Below are 23,604 nucleotides of genomic sequence, written 5' to 3' on the forward strand. Positions count from 1 at the left end.
AGAATAAAAGGACAACACACGGTGTTACCTGTACTATACACAAATGTGACGTTCAATGACAAAAAAGACATTTTAACAGAGACACATAAATTATAATGCTCGCTCCCCACCACTTCCTGACAATCAGCAGAGCAGCATGTGTGTGCATGATGACCCAAACAGAGGGTCAAAGCACCACAGGCTGTTAAATAATCACTTCTGGACTAAAAATAGATTTTCTCTTAAGACTAAAGACACTCCTGGTCAAACAGCCAGAACATAAAAAATACCTAAACCACATGGCTGTGTGGCAACAAACACAGACGGTGCTACGTGGCTGCCTGTGCAAATACAGGTGGATGTAAGTGGACAACCTGTCTCTCACGTCTGTCCAAACATGAAGCATCTCAGTGAGGGATCACTGATGAGGAAAGCTGCAGCCCTTCATCACAAACCTGCGTGATACCAGTTACCAACAGGTGAAAAGATACACACAGAGGGAAGCAAGGGTGTGTATGGATTATGGGGCTTTTTATCACTTGATGCATTGTTAGCTGAGAATTTACAGCAACCTGTCTTTAGCATGTGGCGTCCATTAGGTGAACACCAATACAGCATCAAAATAAATAAATTACAGACAGGAAATGGCCTCGGGTGAATCCTTAGAGGATGGATGTAACCTTGCACTCCAAGCTGTCGATATTCTCCTGACAGCAGAGCTCAGGTTCCCTCCCTCTCCAGAAAGTGCATTAGACGCTGCTGACATCTGAGTCCAGTTCGATCCTTTCCACACAAGCACCGATCTGTTAATTGGTTCCGTAAAGGGAAGGTAAAGTGTGAGCGCAGAGGAGAAATATTGAATCTCTCGTGATGGATCCAGAGACGAAGAGTCCTGGTTGATGTTTAGAGTTCCTCTTTCAGAAACAATCAGAGACTTCGCTGTTGTCAATGAGCTGCCACTCTGCGACATAACAATCCTCAGGCAGTGGGAGGGTACGATAAGCTTAAAGACAAGGAACGTCAACATGTTGGTCCCAGAGTTTAAATAACTCCTTGTGTAATTTGACTCATCAGTGAATTTTATAAAGTGATGTTATCTGTGATGTGAGACCTGCTGCCTTGTGTTGAGCTCACACTAATCACCAATGAAATTAACAAATTATTCTTTGTTTTTTGGGGTTTCTGGACAAAAAAAAAGTGAAACATAGAACTCACCAAACTAATAAATATTCTAATTAAACATGCGGTTGCAAACAGTTCCTTAAAAGTTTACTTACAGACTGTTTTTAAATCTGTTAATCTACAAATTGAAGCTTCAACAAATCAATAACTTTGCTGTAAAGTTTTCTGTGTTTATGACTGAGGAGCTTGAATGACAAAAAAAACAGCCTAAACACAAAAAAGTAAAACATTAAAATTCAACTTTTAGAGGAATCACAAAGAGAGCTCTTGGATTCATACGCCCACCTGGAACAAACAGCCTCCCTCCTCCAGAGAGGCTGCAAACAGCAGGAATGATTTCACAGTACTTTTTGATTTTACTCCCATTTTCTGAAGGGATTAGAGGACTGATCAAGGCTGGGCTGCTGGTGATAAGAGCCAAAAAGAACAAGTGAGTCACACCATCGTCACCGGTGGAGTTTTAGCATCCTCCTCTGCTTGACGCACACCTCCCCGTCATAAGAAGCTTAGATGATGAAGCATCGTTCTTATTTCTTGAAACTCTTCAAGGATTTCTTATGCTCATGACCTGCTTTTGTTTATCGGGTATTTATTTTGCAGGAAACACCAAAGCATTGCAGTATCACCATATCTGATGTAATGAACTGATCTTTGTTTTTTGTTTATTTAACAAAACTGGCTGCTGACATTAAAGAAGTGATCATTTTTTATTTTTGTTTTTTTGGTCAGCATCCCTGAGAGACTGTAAGAAATACATCTTTCAAGGAGAAACTGAATTAAAATCATCAGTCCTTCCATTTAATTTTTAACAAGAATCTGTGGCAGAAATCTTTAAATAAACTCAGAAACTTTTAGTGAGTACAGCATTTCTCTGTTCATTAATGTTCGAATGGGAATAAAAGGAAACACGAAGCTCCACAAATAAAGAAACCATCTGTCTTGCTCTCAACACACAGCTCAAACTCCAGCATTCATGATGTATGATTCGAGCATTAGTGCAGATAGAAACTGGCTGCGAAGGCGTCATTAATGCTAAATGATTCGCTTTGGAGCAGCAGGTTTTAAATCTGTGTGTACTGCGTCTCAGGGAACGCTCGTTAGGCCTGCTGAAAGTTTGATGTATTATTTAAAAAAAGGGAAATGGGACAAAAGATGAACTCATCTTAAATAATTTGTTTGAATATTTAAAACTTGACGTTCATTTTGTCAGTTCTCTGGTGCTGTGAGTGTTGGCAAACAGGTCTCTGTCTGAACTAAGGAATCAAACTGAAAATATCTCCATTAAAGTCCAGTTTTTTTTTTAATGAAACAAACGCAGGTCATTGCTGAAGAGGAACGGCCTTAAAGTGCAGCCTCGAGTTAAACCACACAGTCAGCCCCCTCGTTTTTCAGGATAATTAACTTACAGAACAACAAAAGCTCATTTGTGATTCTGGCTGAGTTTGTTTGCAGGCAAAGACTGTCCGAAGTCCTGAGCCACTACAGCAAAAAGATTTTACAAGAAGTGTTCTTTTCTGGAAAATGTACATTTGTACAAATGTATGTAAACATTTGGACAAATGCAGAGTTTTTTTAATGAATCTAGCTTTAATTTGAATAAACATCTGCATCTCCTGATTATAAAAGCAAGACTGAAGTTTAATTTTTAAAGAGTATTTAGTTTCAAAGAGAGCTTGATTTAAGATTAAGGGGTTAAGATTCGAGGAATACCACCTTTCCTCTTAGATTTAAATCTTTTTCTTTGCATCTGAAAAAAAAATAGAAAAAATCCTTTTTTTCATGCAAGTGAGATGGATTTAAGTGTTGGTCCTCGGAGGAACTAATGCATCATCTCTACATCTCTCCGTGTGAGGAGAAACGTTCAGGTTTAAAGGTGCGCTGGGAGCCATTTTGATTCAGACCAACCGTCTCCAATGAACCAGGATATGTAATTTACTGCTACAGTCCAGGTTTCTCAGCTCCAGGTCCCAGAGGTACAATCATAAAATGCCTTTTCAAATACTGCCACCTAAAGGTCAAAAAGGGTAACACAACTACACCTACCCATCAATAATTTGATTTTATTCTGTAATCAATATTTTTTTACCCTTCTCATTTTATGTAGTTACAAACCCTTAAGAACATCTCGTCTCACTTCTCTCAAATAAAACAAATCCACTTAGAATAAAACTTTAATTCACAAAAATACATTGACCATTTTAAAGAAAATGTACTAAAATGTACTTGAATAATTCATAAAAGCTGGAACATATCGACAGAAAAACACAAGAAGCATTAGAGTTGGTTTAGTATAATATATTTCAGCTTCAAGAGACATAGAAATCAATTATTTTTCCCCATATTTCTTCTATAAAAGACCCATTTTTCTGAAGCATTATTATGCAAAAAATGGCATTAGAATATATTATGGGAGCTATGAAATCCCAGTGACAGAGTATAAAATTAAGTCACATCAGAGAGAGATATCTGCAGAAGAGAAGTCCATGAACAACAGGGCGAACAAAGAAAAAATATATAATAATTAAAATAATACATATTATGGACCTTGATCTATCATCACTGACATGACAGACATGGAGAATAGATGTATGGCTATAAAAGAATTCTCACTTTTCCACTGGATTTCACTTGAAAACATCGACACGTAATAACTGATGCATTTTTCATGCTTGTTTTTGAAGAATATTTATAATCATACAACTAAAGAGGTCAACTTCCATGTCTTTCAAATACAATATTGATATTGAAAAAGATGAAAAATACTGAATCCGAGTTCTAACTTTGCTTTCCTTCCTAAACATTGTTATTTTCTTTTTGTTAAACAGTGAAAAAGAAATGAAAATAAAAAGGGCTGCTCTCTGGCCATGTAGGCGACTCGTGGACACTTTTTTCTTTAAACTTTCGGAGGCTTTGCTGCATTTTTTTTTTTTTTAAACATCAGTTTGTGGCGCTTTGTTTGTTGATGCAGAAGTGGACACTGTCCGTTCAGGTTTCACACTGAAACACGGAGGAAAAATCCTCAGAGGCGAGAGAAAAAGAGTCTTCTCTCTCTCTCTCGTACTGTCCGTCTTTCTTTCTCGTTACTCTCTGTCGTAGGTCATCCTCGGCTTTGATAGGAGCAGTTCAGTCAGCTGATTCACCGTTTATGGCTGATGGAGGAGGGGGACGGGGCTGTTGGAATGCTGGCACGTTCCAATCAGGGCAACAGTTCTTCATTACAGCATTTCTGAAAGACACCATTTACCGTCAATGTGCAACAAAACCCCTGCGGCTTGGTGCCCTCTAATGGCTGTCGAATGACATTACACTTAAATACAGCATCAGAAGCAAAAATATATTTACATTTTAAAAGGAGCAGAGATTGAATGCTAACAGATTGAACAAAATGTGGCCAATTGTCTGTCAACAAAATGTTTCACAAACCATTGGACGGATTGGAAATTTTCAGGAACTAATCATTGGATGTACATTTACAGCTGATTAATGTTTGAAGCCAATTCAGGACAGCTGCCAACTGATCTTGAAAAAAATGTCAGACAATTTTACAGATATTAAGCTAAAGTCTGATGTGGTGGTAGCTGGGAGTTATCCATATCACATACAGTGTGTGGCATCTCACAATATCAAATAAAGTGTGCACAACAATTTTACCAAAACTGTTCCAACCATGCCGTTTTCTCAGAGCGTTCACTTCACTGTCAGATGATCTTAGTCCAAAACTCTGGCATGAAAGATGGAGGGCAATATGCCTTCCTTCGAGGAAAGCTGCTCCTTTAATTTTACTATAAATTCAGTTTAGCAGCATTCTTAAAGCAGCTTTTCTAAATGCAAACACATAAGCAGGGATATTTTCCTCCTATACCTAAAAATTCAGCAATAATTTACAATAAATATTTGTCACTGGTGTCTAACCATTGTCCTGTCAAGCCAGAAAGTCAGAAGTAAAGCCAGGAGAGTGTGACAGAACCGAGACAGCTGAGGTACTTTCAGTTCTAAAGAAAGCCATGAGTGACGTTTATGTTATAATTCTGCCCAGTTGCCAAGGGTCCAAACCAGAGATCCCACCTACTGATACTGATAGACACTGAAATAATAAAAAAGGAATTTGAGGGTCTATGTTGAGCTTCTGAAGAGGCGCTGAAGAATGGTTCAGGAGCAGCAGAGTTAAGTCACGTGTCAGAGTTCCCACTCTGAAGCTCAATTTCTGCCTAGCGCAGCAAGTGTGAGCTGCTTTTAGACCTGTAATTACAAGATTTTGTGCGGTTTGACAGAGCCACTGGTGGGTAGTTCAAATGGCTTTAGCTTTAACCCAATAATAAAATTAAAAGTCAAATATGATCATATGTAGTCTGAAATCTGATGCTCAGCTAAGAGCTACAGTGGAAGAGAACCGTGCTGTAAGAGGTCTGTTCAGGTTTCAGATGAAATAAAACAAATGAAAGTCCTGATAGTAACAAAGTAAAGTCACTATAACTTGTGAATACAGAGAAGGTAAAAATGAGCTCATGAGGTTAACCTGGCAGTAAGGTGAACCGTTTCATTCCTTTTTGGTGTCTGATCTGTGGCCGGTGACGTCACCTCTGTCTCTTCCTGTCTGAGCTGCTGTGTTGTGAACAGCGAACCTAAAACCCTGTTAGTGCCGATTCGACGGGCTGGCCAGCGTGTGAACCAAGCTGGGTGCAGACATACCGTGGACCTCAAACCGACCGACAGCGATGAGCTCAGATTGGGTAACCCGGTTATCTGGCCTGGGCACAATGAAGCTGCCCGTTTCTGTAGCATCCTGTTTTATCAAAGAGTTTTTCCTTCATCCTGAAAGTTAATTTTTACAGCTGGCTGGGATTTGTTGGCATGAAAATACTGGATTAAATGTGTTAACAGACTATAAGTCAGCTGCACCCTTTTACTTTTCTAAAGAACAAATTAAAACACAGTTAACTGTTAAGTAACAGGTAACATTGCTGCTTATAAAAGGTTCTCATTGTGAAGTATGAAATCAAACAAAGGTTATCCTCAACTAAATCAGCTGGTGCAGTGGGAAAAGGTTTCCTCCAGTAGTTTTGCAGATGTTTGCAATTCTGAAATATGGGTGTCCACTTTACGTAAACGAAGCAGTCGGCTGATTCTGTCACAAACACGTGGAAGCCCGAGACACATGACCCGCATTAGGCTGGCTGGAGTCTGTGTAGGAAAACTAATATGGTGCAGTCGAGGAGAAGAAGACGTTTAGGTGGGAATATAAGAGGGAATCTGCTGCTAAACTCTGAGGGAAAGAAAAGAACGAGTAGGACAAGCGTCGAAAATAAATATCATGGATGAAGCATCAGAGCTCAGCATTCAAACATTCGAGGCTTTTATCAAACTTCTTAATCAGTAAACATATAGTGTCAGCCTTACTTATCTTTTTTATCTGCAAACTTTCCTCAATACGCACCAATAGATCAAAATTGACAGACTTCTGTCTCTGACAGACTCTTTCATGGATGTTATCATTGTTGACCTTTTTCAGTCATTTCAGCTGTTTATAAATTTTACTTACACACATTAACCAATGATATGAGAAAAATACTGAGCAGATTTTGTTTATTTTGATTTTTTTTGGATTAGTCTTCATGGCTTTATGAGCACCTGTAATAAATAGTTTCACCACAACATATACTTACTTTATAGAATAATATTTTAGGTTATAAATTTGTTTAGATTTAACATTTTGCTGGATATTTTTTTAATGCTGGCAGAATGCACTGAAGATGACACCATTTAATGCGTAACTTAGTGCTCCTGACACATTTTATGGTGGTTATGTTTACATCAGTACTGAAGTACAGATGCAGAGAAACTACAGCAAGTTAATGTTTGGAGTCCAGACTTGTGGGGAAAAAAACTTAAAATGTAAATCAAGAAAGCTTTTAGTTGTATTGATCCTTTTAAAGGAAACTTAGAGAAAATGAAAGTGCCTCTAAATAAGGAGCAGAGTGAAAGTGTTGCTTCAGGACATTTCTGCTTCCCTGAAAGCCACCTTAAACGCTTTCTCTTCTTGAAACACATTCTCACTGACCAAACAGACTGGTGTCTGAGCGGTCAGTAAACACACACACACATCAGCACCGAAACAAAAGAGTAATATCATTTCTAATTTTTCAGCCGCCGACTCTCAGATGAAATCACTGGCTAAGAATGACCTTCTCTGGATGGCTCCCTTTCTGAACACAGCAACTCCTTTCACTCTGAATCAATTTTAGCGCCTCAAGGCAACGCTATGAGACAGCCCAATATTCAGGAGCGAAGTGATAAAAAAAAAAGGTAACAGTCCTTTTGTTTTTAAGGGAGCTCAAATGGCTCATATGCTAACTTGTGTTAGGAATGTTGAACTTTTCGTGCTTCACTACCTCCTGTGTTTGGAAACAGCGAGGCCCAACGCAGTGATTTCCATGTGAGAGAGACACACATCATCGATTCGCAAGATTCTGTCAACTGATTAAATCGTAAGCCGTCACTTGGAGGAAACTTTCCGCCTCAGAGTGGAAACGTTCCTGACATCGACTTTTGAAATTAGTGAAAGAAGAGTTTAAATTTCATCAAAGCATGAAGTTTGTCGTGTGAAAGTGTTGGAGTTAAAACTAGCAGTGAGAAATCTGATGGGAGCGGGAATTTTCCCACACACTCCTAAGACTAAAACGTTTTATTTCCCGTTCAGACCACTGCTTATGTTTATTTATTCATTTCTCACTCAGAGGAACTAACACACACTGCTTCTGCTAAATATAACGCAGGAATTATAAACGGATTGATTACAGAAGCCAAAACCACCAAAAAAAAAAAAAAGCTTGTCCGTCTCAAAAAATTGAACAGGGCTAAGTAGACAGATTCACTAAGCAATTTCAGATTTTAGACTTCCTCATTTAGGAGCATCCGGCCAGACAGAAAAAAAAAAAAAAAAAAAAAAAAAAACGCTCTAAAAAGAGCGATACTGATTTTTCGGGGAAACTGCATGTCAACTGATCAGAATTTCCTCAGACTTTTCCAGCTGTCACAAAACGCTGAGGTCTGAAAATTAAACCTATTTTAACTCATTCATTCAAACCTAACACGAAAAACGTGCGAATGAAAGCAATTTTTCCACTTTTTACGTGTGATTCAGATGTTTTGAGCGTTTTAAAACATTTAGTGACAAACCACCTGTTGATAAATAAAGCTGGTTTTGAAACTAATGGAACAAATCTCAGTTCTGAACTGAGTCGCTGAGACAAGGAAGTGCTTGAAAAAAAAAAACTTTACTTTTACCACAAAGTACAAATGAAACATCTGCACTTTAGGTGAGCTGTGCCCGAAAAAGCTACATGAACTAGTTATAGAAAATTAGGCGAGAAGTTGGTTGCTGCAAACGTTCAGCCCTTCCTTCACCCTCAGCTGCCTAAAATGCTGAGCTGACTCTGAATTTTGGACACCTAGCTTGGTCAGGAGGAGCTTCATGAGCATCCCAGCAGCACAGGGGTTGTTTTGAAGACACACTCACCTGGCTCAGAGCTGCTGCAGGGGCTTGGAGGGGAGATCTTTAAAGCAGGACACAGTTGGATTTCTTTTTTGCCTTCTTCTTGTCCACTGGCGTTTTCCTATTTATCTGCCTGACCAGGTCATAGAAGATCTAAGAGAGAAAGGACAAAGTGCACACAATTAGATGATCACTCAGATACAATTCAAAGAGGAAAACTTGTAGCACATTTTAATAAGAAAAATACAGTTAACAGACCCTTCGGTAAATAAGAGTTTCATGGGATTTTGTTTGCTAGATGAGATGAGTTTTGGTCGCACCAGAGCTCAGTTTAACAAACATGAAATAAGAATATTTTGGCTGAGGTTTGTCTTCACAGTATGACAGAGTCCCCCGTTCTTTGCTGCTGTTTTTACTCACATCAAGGACGTTGATCTTTGATTTAGCAGAGGACTCTAAAAAGGCACAGTTGTTCCACTGTCGGGCCAGATTCTGGCCCTGCTCCTTCCCCACCACACGCTCATCTTCCAAGTCGCACTTGTTCCCTACCAGGATCATCGGCACCTGAGACAGAAGAAATAAAAGTCTGTGTGTTAGAACTTTATTTACATAAAGCTGCTTAGGGTACTCCAAATACATACAACCCATGTTTTCATTTACTTCATATCCAGCACAAGCAAAACTCCACATTATGAGTAAAACAATTAAATCTTTAAAATGTCTTTAAGCCGCATCTTTAGACCATATAAATTGATCTATAAACTGAAGAAGAACACGCTGGTGACCACTAGAGGTGCTGTGGTTTAACCTCACCGCCACATTTGGTAAAACTGACAGAAAGACAGACTCCACAAATGTTTACCACAAGTTAGTGATGTTCATTTTCATCTTGTGGAAAGCCATGTAAAGACATGGCAGCTATAAAGACAAACAGTCACAGATCTCTACACATTTAACACACAGCCGTAAGCTGTTTTGTTTTTTTCACCATCTAAAGTTTATTTTTTATTTGAACACCATATATAACACAATACAAAAGATTTCGTCTACAGTGATGCAAAATAATTATAACCGCTAATTATACATGCTACAAAAAAGTAAAACTTGTTAAATTAGTTTTACTCCGAAGCAGCACCTTTCTCTTTTCTTTATATTCATATTAAAGCCACAAACATCCAGGCATTTTCTTTACCTGACTGTACTGGTAATCAAAGCATTTAGCCGGTTTTTAGAATTTCTTTTATAATTTGTTAAAGCTCTGATGTTTTTTTGTCACGAAAAAGACAGTTCACATCCAATAATCTGAACAGCAACATCATTACTTCCAATCTCTTCTTAAGTGACGTTTTTGTAGAAGTTAGTTTCCATATTGCTGTCTGATCTATAAGTGACTCCTCAGTGAATTCAACACAAAAAGTACAACTGCTTACGAGCTGCCAAGTCTGCTGCATTGTGTTTAATTTTAGCCGAAATGAAGAACAGACTTCTATTTTTGAGAAATCAATGCAGAAATTCTGGCAACTTAAACCATTTCTCAAGCTTTTTATGCAACAGTATTTATTTTTTGTTTTGCTTGTTCAGAAACTATTTCTGCACCACACTGACGAAGTGTAGCAAGTCGTGGAGTTTCCCCAAACACACCACACTTCTTCTCAGTTGCCATCAAATATTTTAGCACTGTCAGAAAATATGCAGTTACTGGAGGAAAACGGGAACATCTGAAGCAGAGTTTCAGCTCTGACTGTCACAGCCCGCAGACACGGAGCAGAAGAGGCACGGGTGTTGGGATGCGTCTCATCCTGCCTGATGTTTCCTGACCGGCTATCTAGGGAGAATGTTAGTCCGGAGGAAGTCATGGCGGCCCCGCCCAGAAGGGATAACATCGCTTTCCTTCCTGAATGTTTTCAAACACTTCAGCTGGATTCCGTGCTCCAGCTGCTTTCTGGAATTATATGACGGTGTGAGACTGCCCGTACGAGCTTTCTGTCATGCATGTTGTGTATTTTCCACAGCAAGCTAGGTTTATTAAACTACTAACTGGAAAAACAGGGTTCAAAAATTCACAGTAAGACTTCAGCTATTGTCACAGAGTTCACAGGATATTTGTGTTTGTAGTACAGCTTAGCAACAAGCAATCAGTGAGTGGAAAGTTCTGCATTCAACACAACAGGCACCAATAAAATATCAGCTGAGGAAATCTATGTGGAGGTGGGTATAACAGTGTAACTCTGCTTAGGAAATCCTGCTTTCAGTGCCTTCTTCGGGTCCAGAAATAGCCAGCAGACATGTCTTGTGGACTGGATATTTATGAGCAACATTTTTGTATTTGGATATGCTCAAATTTGTTCCCATGTCAGAGGTTTTCCCCATCCACAAATCAACTGTTGGGGGTTGTTATTAGGTATTGTGGTCACGTATTAAGAGATAATATAGGGAATAAGATGAATAACTAATAACACTTCTTCTCCTCCTTCTGGTCTTACTTTCTGTGAGGGGCAGGCGACAGGAAACTGTGTGATGTTTAGATTAACCCCAGAAAGGCTGCAGCTTGATGTTTGATATCTAAACAAGCCTGCACACTGGACCGCTGAGCGACTTTTCTCCCAGGACCCCTGAGAGAAACAGCGGTATGCCCTCCTAATACAAATACAATACACATTTGAGCCGAGACAGGTTAAAAAAAAAAAAGGCTAAATGGGTGGAAGGATGGAGGTATGTAAATAAGAAAAAAAGTTTAGAGTCAGCAGACCAGAAGGCAGCATTAGCCAGTTAGAAAAATGCTCACAGCCCACAGAGAATCTGTTCAGAGGCTGTTAACATGCCACAGACTGCCCCGTCCAACACACAATGGCAAGCTAAAGATCGGTCTGCAGAGACGACAGAACAGGAGTGTATAAAATAGTATAAATCAATGGAAACAGTCAATCTAAATGGAGCAGTGAGTCACAAGCATTGACTTAGTGCGAGGCTGGTCACACAAGCAGAGACGGCACCAAAAAGTCATGAGACTTCTTACATAAGTACTCTGGAAGGAAGTAAAGGAAGCAAGCTTTTTATACACTGATGACTTCTCACTTTATTTTTCATAACTACTGAATGACTTATTATAAGGAGCAGAAAGCTGACCTCACTGTATTCAACGTACAGTTGTTAAAAGGTGCTAATTGAGCTTGGCAACAAACGCGTCTGTACATTTCGCCAGCTTTGAACTAAATTGTGCGTGACAGAACTGAAAAGAAGAACAGCTGCTGTAGCACATACTGTGCTGCAGCAGCACTTCAATGGTTTGAAAGTGATCTCAAAATAAAAAATAATTAAAAAAAAAAAATTGGGGGGTGATTAACAGAAAATATGCCTAGCATTTCCTTTGGTCGTGCATTCCTGCAAGAGCCAAAGAAAGATAAACAGATGTCACAGCTATTATAGGTAAAGGCTAAAATCACCTCCAAGCTGATGGCTGACAGAGCAGCCGTTACAGCTAGATAAGCAAAACTCTTGAATTTGAGGTATATTCTTCAGGGAAACACATTTTCAATAGAAAAGGAACATGAACTGCTTTCTTGCGTGTTGAGAAGCCACTGATCCTGCAATCCATCTGTTAGCCTGAGGCTAACCTCAGTCTTAAACCACAGAGACTCTTAATGAAGCGCCACGGTCTTACAGTCCAATGTGCTTTTGATGAGCTGAAGCTTTCTTTGCACATCATCCCTGACGGTCCAATCACCCAGACACAGTGCCAAACCACAGTAAGGCCACAAGGAAGGTCAAAGAGAATGGGGTCAGACCATAATGGGCACTGAAAGAAAAGTCAAATCTACAAAAAAGAGCAAGAAATGCTGGCATAGATACAGAGGAAGGAGAGCGAGGAGGACAATAGAGGTACAGAGGTACAAAGTGGAGCCTACAGGGGGTTTATCTAGATAGCTGAGGGGAACAGAAACAGAGGGGGAAGGAAAGAACAAGAAAGACTTATGGTAACATTCACTCCCTCCACAGAGCACCAAAAAAGGGCATCTTAGATCCTGCTGACGCATTTATCTGCTCCACCAGAAAGAGGATGGAGGACTGACTTACTGCAACAGCTTCAACATTTACCAGAGAGACAGAAAGATGGAAATGTGCTGCTGACAAAATGAAAGTTTAAAAAATAATGAGGTGACACAACCTCTTTTCCTTTTCATTGTTTCACATCCAGGCCAAGGGGCAGAGTTAAAAGAGAAAAATACACTCTGTGGCAGCACCAAGAGGAAGGGCTGAACATCTCTTTGCAAAACAGAGATTGATTGTTTTTTTTTCCTCATCTCTTAGTGAAGTAACAGCTTTCTGTCTCTTTAAGTACATTTTAAATATTCAAAACATTACCTAAAGACAAAAAAATCATGTTAAATCTAAGTACAGTTTGTTTCTTGCTTAAATTCAAGCCAAAACATAACCCCTCCTGCATAATGTGACGGTAATAAAAATCTCCAACTACAAAAGATATATTTTTATTAAAATTTTCCAATGGCATCTTTAGTAACAGCCTAATCAGGTCTCTACACAACATAGGTGGTTGAGCCCACATTTTTAGGAGACTTAAAACAGCTGCTGTTCAAATTTCTACCGTTTCAGCCATCTCTGACTTCAGACACTGTTATTAAAAACACAGAAATGTTGCTGGAGCTCACATGTGCATACTTACATCCTCTGTGTCCTTTACTCGTAGAATCTGTTCTCTCAGGTCTTGGAGGTCATTGAAGGTGGACTGTGCTGTGATGGAGTATACCAGGGCGAAGCCTTGGCCATTCTTCATGTACAAGTCCCTCATTGCCGTGAACTGTTCCTGTTCGAGGAAGAGAAAGAAAAGAAATTTAAAGAAAATAGAAGACAGGCCATGAAGCTCTGTCATAACCCCTTTTTTTTTCCCTCCCCTAATTTCAGTGTAAGAAAAATTGGCCGCAAAAGATCAAATTCACAATTGTGTATCTGATCTGTATCATTTCCGTTCACCTTTACATAACCAGGCAACAGACCTCAGGTCCCAGCTGAAAGTTTTAGGAGCATCAGAACCTAAATAGACTTTGAAGCAATACGTTTTGTTTTAATCTTCGCTGCTTCTCATGAACAGGGTTGGTAATAAAGCGACTACCCTCAGACTTTAAATGGCGGGTGAAGCTTTTCACTTTGGAGTCATGATGCACTGAAAGATGCTGTCATTTTGGTCTCTCCTACAGACTTATTATCAGATTCCTTCTCTATAATTTAAGCAGATAGACACTGTAGTTCAGCTCATCTTTCGCTGGATACTTTGTCTTATTATCCTCATCTGATGTTTAAAGGTTGACACAGAGTCAGCAAACTACTCCACTGCAGATACCTGGAAACACGACTTGAGCTGCATGAAAGAAATCTTACTTCCTTTGCTGTCATTATTTGGAAATCAGCGTGATATATGACAGACAAAGTATGTATTTTACTTATTTTTGTGGGGGTTTTTAAAACAACATTAGTCATCCAACCTTGTCAGAAAATTTCAGGCTGCAGTGTCCCAGGAGGGGATTAATAATAATTTGTTTTGCCCCCACCTATCATGGTAAGAGCAGCTTTAGGTCTTCAGTTTCTGTGACAGATGACATAAGCTCACATATTTCCCTTGTTTTAGAAAATTAAAAGAAAAACAAACTTTGAAACTTTAGCCACATTAAAAATATTAGAATTAACTAAACTGATGCAGTCTCAGTATTACTTTTGGCTTTGATGTCTTTCGACACATTAATAAAATAGTAATTTGAATATGCCCGCTTGTGTGACACGAAGGTACAAAAAGTCCCGCATATTTTCAGATGTGTGAGACTGCAGCAAACAGAAGATCCATCTGATTTCCAAATGAAAACACACACTCCTTAAGCACCACAAAACATCCATTTTAAAATATTCTGGATTATCTTACTCACATTGTAAAATCTACAAATGCAATTCCAGTTAAGCTTTTAATCGGTCAGTCTGTTGTTACAACATTTCTTCATCATATTTTATATTTAATGTAGTTTATCCAAGCCATTGTTTCTTCAGAAACTTTGGAAGAGACAGAACTTCATACTAACCTTTAATGTTCGATAAACAGTAATTCAGTAGCTTTTAGAGAGAACCTGGTGGTTTACAGAAATGTGAATGGTGTGAGATTCACTTACTGTGCCGGCTGTGTCAAGAATTTCAAGCATACATTGCTGCCCGTCTACCTCCACTTGCTGTAAGCAAAAAAAAAATATATATATATATACATATATAAGGACAATATAAGGCTTCATTTTTGTCTACACTGACTAAAATACAGCATACAATAAAAAGCTCTCAGAGAAAAGCTATGGGGAGTTAAATCAAGAGTTCACAAGGACACCATTATGATGTGAACCTACAGAACAGCTTTCCAAGCCTTCACTCCGTCTCTTTCCTCCTCATGAGACACTCACCTTTCTGTACGAGTCTTCTATTGTAGGGTCATATTTTTCCACAAAGATTCCCTGTACAAACTGAACTGTCTGCAAGACAAGATACAGAGAGAGACTCAAATCAGCATGTGGATGCCACATCATCTGGCGGACTTTCCACCTGCGATCATCGAAACCTGAACATCTGGAATTAGAAAGCTGGTGGAGGTGGTGGGAAACAGACCCAAGAAGGTGACAGAAGGACAAACTCCCAGTGTTGTCATTTTATGATGCATGGCTACATGCAGATGTCAAGACCAACCGTGAACAGTGCTACATAAATAAAGCGTTGGGCTTAGAGGCAGGTCGATCTGGGGGAAGGGTGGGTCAACCTGGTTCACCTGATAACATCCTAATCCAGGCAGTTCTAGGGATTACCCTGACTCTGACACCTAGTTCAAGTTAGCTAAGGAGGGCATGCAACCTTTTACAGACCTGGAGGTCTCCAAACAATCTTTTAATAACCAGAAAATACTTTCTTTGAGTTTAGTTTCTATTCTGCATCACAGTTAAAATCTAGCACATAGCTTGATATGAATAGACGTGTTCATGTTTGGCACAGATGTTCTAAATTAGTCAATGGCAGACACAAATGAGAGCAAATATAGTTAATTCATGTGAAACCATAAAAAAAGAGGACATCTACACTTAAGAGAATATGCAAGAAAAGTAATAGTACAGTGTAATTTGCAACATCAGCCATTTCTTACAACCCTTTTTGGATTTTCATGAACATCTTTTACAACTTATTTCACAAACCTTTGAAGTGAAGCATCTTGCTGTTTTATTGGCAATATGCTAAGTCTTTAGGAAACCAGCTGCAGGAGTGTTAGAGGTTGGACAGACAGGAAGGAGACCAGGAGGACATACTCACCAGAGCGGACTTGCCCACACCTCCAGAGCCTAACACCACTAGCTTGTATTCACGCATGGCGGGATCGCTTCACTGGACAGCCCAACAGTCTGCACTTAACAACGAGGGAGAAAAACAAGACAAAAAAAAAAAAAGAAGAACAAACGTTAAGAACTAAACTAACAGTAAAGGTTCCGCTCAAAGTAATTACATTTCTTTTACACGAAACAAAAATCTGGTCTGCGAGTTCTTCCAGTCTAGAGAGGAAAGATTCGAGTCATTCCTGGAGGTTATGGACAAGAAGGAGTACAATAGAGGGAACACCCATAAGTGGACCTGCTTCAGGGTGGAGGAGGTGAAGAGTGTGAACCTTTCCTAACACAAACCAGCTGTGGGATAGATGAGGAAAAAAAAGGGGGGATCCTAAGAGGAGATGATGTATGAATCTGGCAGATTCATACAAAATGACACAATCATCTGGCCTTCACACACCAAAAAACACCCAGAACTGTTTGACGCTCACTCATTTTGTGTGTGTGTGTGACTAAACGACATGGCATCCGTCTCATTGTGGGTTTAAAATAAAAGTTCTGAGGGAAGTGAAAACTGCGATGGGAGGAAATTGTGAAATCACAAAAATAAGGTGAAGACATGCCAGTTTCAAAGTCGGCGGCAAGCTACAGTATAAAAATCAGCCAAGTGGGTCACTACAAGCCTGGCTGCAGATTATTTGAGGATTTCTTCAGACATTATGTTTTTTTTAATGTACTTTTTATCTATTTATATAATAAAATAACCAAAAGTTCAGAAATATGTTTATCTGTTAGTCAAAAAAAATCTAAAAATCTTCAGAAGAAAAAGAAGTCCAAAGCTACAACAAGAGGCAGTAATCAAGTATTATTATCTTTACTTTTAGAAAGGAGATTTCTAGAAACTTAGAGATTAATACTTCTAAACAACAAGTTGAAAAGAGCAGCAGATTGGAATTAAAACTATGTTAAAAATCAAAAAGAAGAGGCCAAAACAACAGCACGTCCTCGCTTGATAATCAAACACATTTTTTACAAACCAACAAAAGCTAATCATTAGTCGTTCTGGGGAGAAGATGATCCCCTCCTACACCGTTCTTATTCCAGCACCCTTCATCAAAATTCTCAGAGAGGGCGTGTAAAGGACCTTCATCTTCAATCACGAGCGGTGGCCAAGTAGGATATAAAGCCTGAACTGTGAATAATTCATACTCTCTAATCCTCAACAAACAAAAGAGGGGTTCAGGGACGAGTCGGTGGACAGAGGAGAAAAAGAGCAGGAGTCCTGCGCAGACACGCTGCCGTTCTTTCATGTAAACTTTTCAAGCTCAAAGTCAAGTGTGTGCACAGCATCACATAAACAAACGCCATGCAATGTCACACCTAGATTTAGGCTAGGATTCACTTGTCAGCTATCTGCACGTCACGTTTCTTGGTTCGGGGCTGCGGGGTGACCCTTGTTAGGACAGATGACGTCAGAGGCCTCCTGTGTGACAGAGCCAGTTACATTAGAATGTGACTGCATCGGAGGACGGCAGCTCCTTTAAATTCCACCTTCCTTCTTTTAATAGCTGTGCAGGAGGAGCAAAACTGAGACACGTCAGTTCCAATGTAAACATCAGGACCTTGGCTTGTAAATCGAGCACATAAACCAGATACTTGTGCTCGTCCAATTGGGACGTAATTAGCTAAATCTGCTGGAGATTAAAAAAAAAACGTGCCATTAAAAAGGCCAAGAGCTTCGTATGATTTTAATCACTGTGCATGACTTGAGAAAAACATGCAAAAAATTAGCTTTATCTGTTTTGCAGGTTTAAAAATGTGAAAAGTGTTTAGAACTGAGGCTGAGAGCATTTACACCAATCTGGTGATCAGTTATTTTCATTTTTAGATTTCTAACATTCATAATAAACAATTCAATCCCTGAAAATAACATTTGTGTCACATTCTATTTTGTAAGAGACTCCTGTTTTATCCTGACAGGTTCAATCGAAGGAAACTGGACTTATTTCACTTCTAGGAGGAGGAGCTTTCTCATTTCAAAATTGAAAAAAATGTGGAGTCTCAGGCTGTTGTTGGGCTTTTCATCTTCATCACAAGATGAAGATGCCCTGGATGACACAGAACCTACACCAGTTCACTGGGTCTTTGACTTCATATTTGACTCCATGTCAAAGATCCAGTACGTTTTTTTTATTTTTTTAGTTGTGTTGCCTTCCTTCCTAAAATCCCAGGCTTACTGTGTTTATTTTACAGGAGAAATCTCTGTGTAGTAATGGCTGTGGGTCTTTTACCAGGTCAAATGCCAAATAAATGAATTTTGCTGTAACTGGGCAGACATACCAATGACCCAAATGTGAGGAGACCTGCGTGTATATATATATATATATATATATATATATATATATATATATATATCTCTTATGTAACTGTGTGCACTTACCCTAGCAGAAAAAAACTGTGGGAAACTGTGACAAAGTTAGCAGACAGAAACCACTTCTTCCTCTCGTTATTATTTTAGTTTGCTCTCAGTCACCCCATGCCACAAAGTTGCATGAAAATTTTCTAGTGGTTTGACTAGGGTCAATGTTTGCTTATAAATGAAAAATACTTATAAATGAAAAGCAGCATATTTGTGTCATGCTGAGCACAGGTAAAAGTGAAATATTTGTAATGTTGAGTGTATTAATTTATGCTGAAGAAAAGCAGATGAGCTCGATGCCACCGTCTTTACCTCAAATGATCTCATTAAATAAAGTCGAAATAAAGTCAGACTGATAATCAATTAGCCATTAACGCTCAGCTTTTCTCCTCCTGAGCTTCCAGCCATGAGTAAGACTACAACACATGACTAAAGACATAACACCTCATTTGCATAGAAACTTTCATAGCAATGAAACTGCACACAACGCTGAATGCTAATCTGCCTGCCAACTCATAACACACACACACACAGAAGGCCATTTAAGGACAACGGCCTTTAAAACAAAATCTCTCTTCACGACCCTCAACAACGCGCTGTCACTTCCAACAAAACAAACACGACGCTGTCATTCCTCAGCTCTCGTAGTAACCCCAGCAAATAAGGAGCGAAGGAAAGCCACATCCCACAGAAAACATGCTGCTCCATGACATCACCGCATCACTCACCCGCCGAAGCCAAAAGGTATGTATCCATCTAAGGCTGGAAACTGGATTTGGCGGCGCTGCTAGCAAGAGCATGCAGCAAATGTGAGGCAGGATAAAACGTAAAGCGGTTTTAGAGGGAACAGGACGTTTCACAATGAAACGCCAGCATCCAGGAACCCCCCGTTTCCTGGTCTACTGGGGCTGGTCGGACAGCACTGAAGCTGTCACAGCAACTGACTCAGCGGGATGGGAAGACTGACAGCTGTCCTCTGTATCTCACCCCTCAGAGCAGATGCACACATCCGCTGGTTAAAATAGAAGCAGCGACACCAACTCTGGTGTGCGTTTGCTTCTTTTTAACCCACACGACTCTTTGAGGGGATTGGCAGAAAACGCCCAGGTTTAGCAGCAGAAACGAACAGGTTGATATGGCAGTAGTGGTAGGGGAATATGTTTGTTTTTGTTGTTTTCAGTATGTCAAGCATCTAGTTAACCATCGTCACCACAGAAACCAATACATCAAAGTGAGAAAATACAAAACCACTAACTTGAGGGGATGCTACTGAGAAAAGAAAACCTGTAAAGAGCAGAGTTATGGTTAGGATGGCATCGTAGTGTTCATTTATCACTTTATTTTCTGTGAACACCATTCGCCTGTTCACACATTGTGCAGTTGATAAGTCTAACTAGTTAAGCCATAAATTGGAATTAATTAACTAAAGCAGTGTATTAAATGAACCTTCCCTCTAATTTAGCCTAATTAGTTCCATAATACTTCCTAATAAAGCTACCCAGGAAATTAAGAATTTACAAGCCAATAAAATACACCATTACTGCCAGCAATAGCTTACAGCTTTTTTATCTTCTTTTTACAGTGGCAACTACAAAAAGAGAGGATCTTTGAGTATTAGATGGTTTTCTGATAAAACCCCTAAATGTAGACGATTTGTATATTAAAATATGGATTGTTGAAGCCCAAAATACCCACACATTAAAAAAAAAATAACACACAAAGAACCTCTTGCTTCCCTTTCTCACATCCACTGAAATCCTAAAATGCCTAAATGAGTCAAAGTAAAAATGCAACTAGGCACCAACAAGTTTTTTGTGGTTTGTTATGACAAAGACCTGTAACTGTCAACTGAAGGCATCGGAGGCTCTGGGGCCTTGACCTGTAACCACATCCTCTTTCCAAAGCACAAGAAGCCCTCGTGCTGATAGGATGGAAAAGGACTCGCTAACAACTAAAATAACTCTTCCAATCTCTGTTCCTGTTAAAGACTGCAGATGGCAGGCTGGTTTAGAAGGAGGGAAGTTAATGTCATTTTTCATCTTTAAACCCTCATCACCATGAGACACAATACTATGGAAAAAGTATGCCCAGTTACAACACTTTGCTTCCAAGAAGCCAGACTTCCTTGAAATTGTTTAAGGTAGTCCTGTTCAAGTTCTTTTAAAGTTTTGTTTTCATTTTTGGTCAGTCCTCCTGTCCATCTTGTGCTCAAAGTTGACAAATGGGGCTCAAAAGAAGAGGTGTCAGGCCTAAAATAACAACCCTACTATGTGACAGCCATGCCTGCAAGAAATAGGAAAGACATATGTCTCATCTATCAGTTAATTAGCATGTTTACAGCTAATGGCTCTTTGGGGATCACCTAGTTGGTGCTAAAATCCAACTTAATGTCTGTCATTCTGCCTTATTGTTGATATTTACCATGGATTCAACTAAGGAAATGGGAACAAACTGTCCCATCTGTGACATGCTGATGTTAATGGAGTACCATTTGAAACTGGTTCTTTGTTAAGTTGTTCGTTATACACAGCACTAGTTAGATCAGTGTTAAAAGGCTTAAAGTGTGTCACTGAAAAGGGTTGAATACTGGGCTGAAAATGAGAAAACTGTAATATTACTCAGCAGCAAAAAACACAAAGACTCAATGGTTTTTACACAGTAATGTACATTGTGTCATATTAAATTAAAACAATAAAAATCTTACAGACAGCCTCATTGCAGACAGGTCTACGTGATCCTCAGTCTTTAACACAGCTGAGCTGTTGAGTGTTTATAATTTGAGGATGAAGTACACACCTTTCCTGTTTTACATCACTGTCCCTGTAGCAAAAAGAGTTATCCTACAAACAGGCTGATACCCAGACAAGAGAAATTCACTGCTGCTCAGGTTATCTCACCGTGATTCTACCTAATTTGCTTAGCATATGCTTATCAGTCCGGGTCATGCTAAGTCCCCTGCAATCTGTGGCTACACCGCACGATAGGTGCTTGTCACGTTTTTGTTTTTATTTTTTGCTCCCCTTCTTGTAACATGTAATGGATTCAGTTTAAACCGTAAGCCTGCTTACAGCTAAATCCTCACAATCCCGGCAATTAAAAGGCAACATCTGCCTACGAGCAATGGCAGCAAACCCTAAGTCCCGTTATGAAGCTCGTTAGCAAAATACCGCTAACTAGCTGGCTTAACTGGCTGCTAAGGGTGTTGTGCCGAAAAAAGCGCCCCCGCCGGGAGCAGCAACCCCCCTTGTGGAAAGGCAGTTTTAATCGTCAAAACACGTTAGAGAAAAGGTCTAAAGAGACAAACAGGCTTGTAATTTTCATTACAAGTGACTAAGGAATGATCTATGGTTCATTTTGATCTACATACGCGGGATGCTCCTTTTAATCTCGGGGGTGTCTTTATTCGGCACAACACCGACACTTCATCGCACCGTTAGCCGTGGCTCGTTAGCAGGCGAGCTAACTAGCCCCGACACATTCCTTTTTTTTTTCTTCGTCCCCCTCCTCCTCCTGCTTCTGCTGGTCAAAACACAGCGAGCCTTTAGGGAAACGAAGCAACAACCGAGAATCCGAACGTCAACCAAAACACACCGACCCCGTAAACCAGCCCGCCTCGCCGCGCGTACCTACCCCGGGGAGAGACGCAGCCGATGCAGCTAACGTTATCTGCCCTTCCGCCTGGCCTTGACTAAAAATGGGAGTGCACGCTCCGGTTTTGTTTTTTTTTTTAACTTGAATACATTTTTTTCTTCCTTTCTCATTTACCGGATAAAACGAAGCGCACGCCGTTCACTCTGCCGCTCGACCCCTCGGGTGTCCACGACACGCTTTTTTTCTGCTCCCCCGGCACAGACGACTTTCAGCTCGCAGTAAAGTTTGGCTCCGCACCGCACTCACCGTCTCTGGCTCCGCTGCCTCTCGCCGCTCCGCAAGTGTCAAGTTGTGGAGTTCTTCTTCTGCTGCTTCTGCTTCTTCTTCTTCTTCGCCTCCAGCGGCGTCTGTCTGAGCGCAGCGGACGTCACCGTGACTGTTTCTCATTACTCTTAAAAGGGCACGACACACGGGCCCGAAATGATTATTACTGACTAAACCGAGAAGCAAAAACGTGGATTTAACAGGACTGCAAAAATTATATTCACAAAATCAAGACTGGTAGGAAGTAACTGAAGGGAAACCACTCTGATACTGTTATACTGAGGGCTTTTATTTATCAGGTCATTAATAAAACACATAAGAGCTTTTAAAAATACAAGTTTAATTAGATATCAAACAAAAAGTGCTTGGACATGTGTTGTATAATGTATTTTTAGATAAATGATCAAATGCCCAATCGTCTCACCAAAGCTTATAGGAAAAAAGTACAAATCTGTTGAACATTTTCTTTTATATTGAATAAATACTTGACTTTATCTCATGTATTTGCATAAAAAGTAGCTCCACGTCCATCATCTACAATAATATACACATTTAAGATTCAGTAATAACCATCCAATAGGTTAAATCTGTAGTTTTACTATAATACTTCAACTACAATCCGTATGGTTTGAAATGCAGGACTTTTACATATTATATGTTTTATATTGCTGTTGTAATACTTTTCCATAAAAGATCAGAAATACTTCATAAACCATCCAGCTTCTACACTGCATGAGCTGCAACTGTTTTAGAGTATTTTACGGAAACTTTAACCAGATGTTTGAAGTCCTCCGAGGAGATAAACATCAGAGGATTTGATTCAGACACATAGTATTCACAATCAAGTTGTAAGAAATCTAACTGGTTATCTTGTTTTTCAACACAGAAATCCTAAAAGATGTGAATAATCTGTAGTTTGAAAAACTCTTTCGTTTTTAACTTTTTTGTCAGGACATTACTCTGAAGATTAGTAAAGCACTGAGCTGAAACAATCTGCTAATTAGTGCCAAAAAATCTTATTTTATGTTTTATCCTCTCAAATGCATTTGCTTTCTACACTGTACGTGTAATTTACTGTACAGGTTTACCAGAGATTATAAACTTCTACAGCTGCTACTGATGGGAAACTTTTTTTTTTTGAGCATACACATTAAATATACATTTCCAAAAGAAATTATGCGATTATCTGCTATTATCCTAATGAAAGCATGCAGAATATATATTATTTATTATGTTTTGAGTGGGTTTGTATTTCACGTTGAACA

At 39.5% G+C, this 23,604-nt stretch overlaps 1 protein-coding gene across 5 annotated transcripts; it reads right to left on the reverse strand.

Moving 5' to 3' along the window:
• Window positions 1–3,441: 3,441 nt before the first annotated feature.
• LOC108231658 (ras-related protein Rap-1A) lies at window positions 3,442–22,441 on the reverse strand. 5 transcript variants are annotated; one of them, XM_017408866.3, is made up of 8 exons: window positions 22,322–22,441; window positions 15,995–16,083; window positions 15,103–15,171; window positions 14,824–14,880; window positions 13,335–13,475; window positions 9,074–9,217; window positions 8,678–8,806; window positions 3,442–4,387 (listed from the first exon to the last, which is right to left on the reverse strand). In XM_017408866.3, the coding sequence occupies exons 2-7, from the start codon at window positions 16,049–16,051 to the stop codon at window positions 8,717–8,719; spliced, it is 558 nt and encodes a 185-aa protein (XP_017264355.1). In that variant the 5' UTR covers window positions 16,052–16,083; window positions 22,322–22,441; the 3' UTR covers window positions 3,442–4,387; window positions 8,678–8,716. The 5 variants fall into 5 exon arrangements, with proteins under 5 accessions (XP_017264355.1, XP_017264356.1, XP_017264357.1 ...); XM_017408867.3 differs by having other exon boundaries at window positions 22,190–22,327; XM_017408868.3 differs by having other exon boundaries at window positions 15,995–16,088; window positions 22,190–22,327.
• Between the last annotated feature and the right edge of the window lie 1,163 nt (window positions 22,442–23,604).

The sequence above is a fragment of the Kryptolebias marmoratus genome, linkage group LG4, assembly GCF_001649575.2.
Source record: "Kryptolebias marmoratus isolate JLee-2015 linkage group LG4, ASM164957v2, whole genome shotgun sequence".
NCBI lineage: Eukaryota > Metazoa > Chordata > Actinopteri > Cyprinodontiformes > Rivulidae > Kryptolebias > Kryptolebias marmoratus.

Coding starts and splice junctions, on each gene's coding strand:
- LOC108231658 (XM_017408866.3), bottom strand. CDS start 16,051: ATGCGTGAATACAAGCTAGTGGTGTTAGGCTCTGGAGGTGTGGGCAAG. Junction 15,172..15,994: donor GTGTGGGCAAGTCCGCTCTG/GTGAGTATGTCC, acceptor CTTGTCTTGCAG/ACAGTTCAGTTTGTACAGGG. Junction 14,881..15,102: donor TAGAAGACTCGTACAGAAAG/GTGAGTGTCTCA, acceptor TTTTGCTTACAG/CAAGTGGAGGTAGACGGGCA.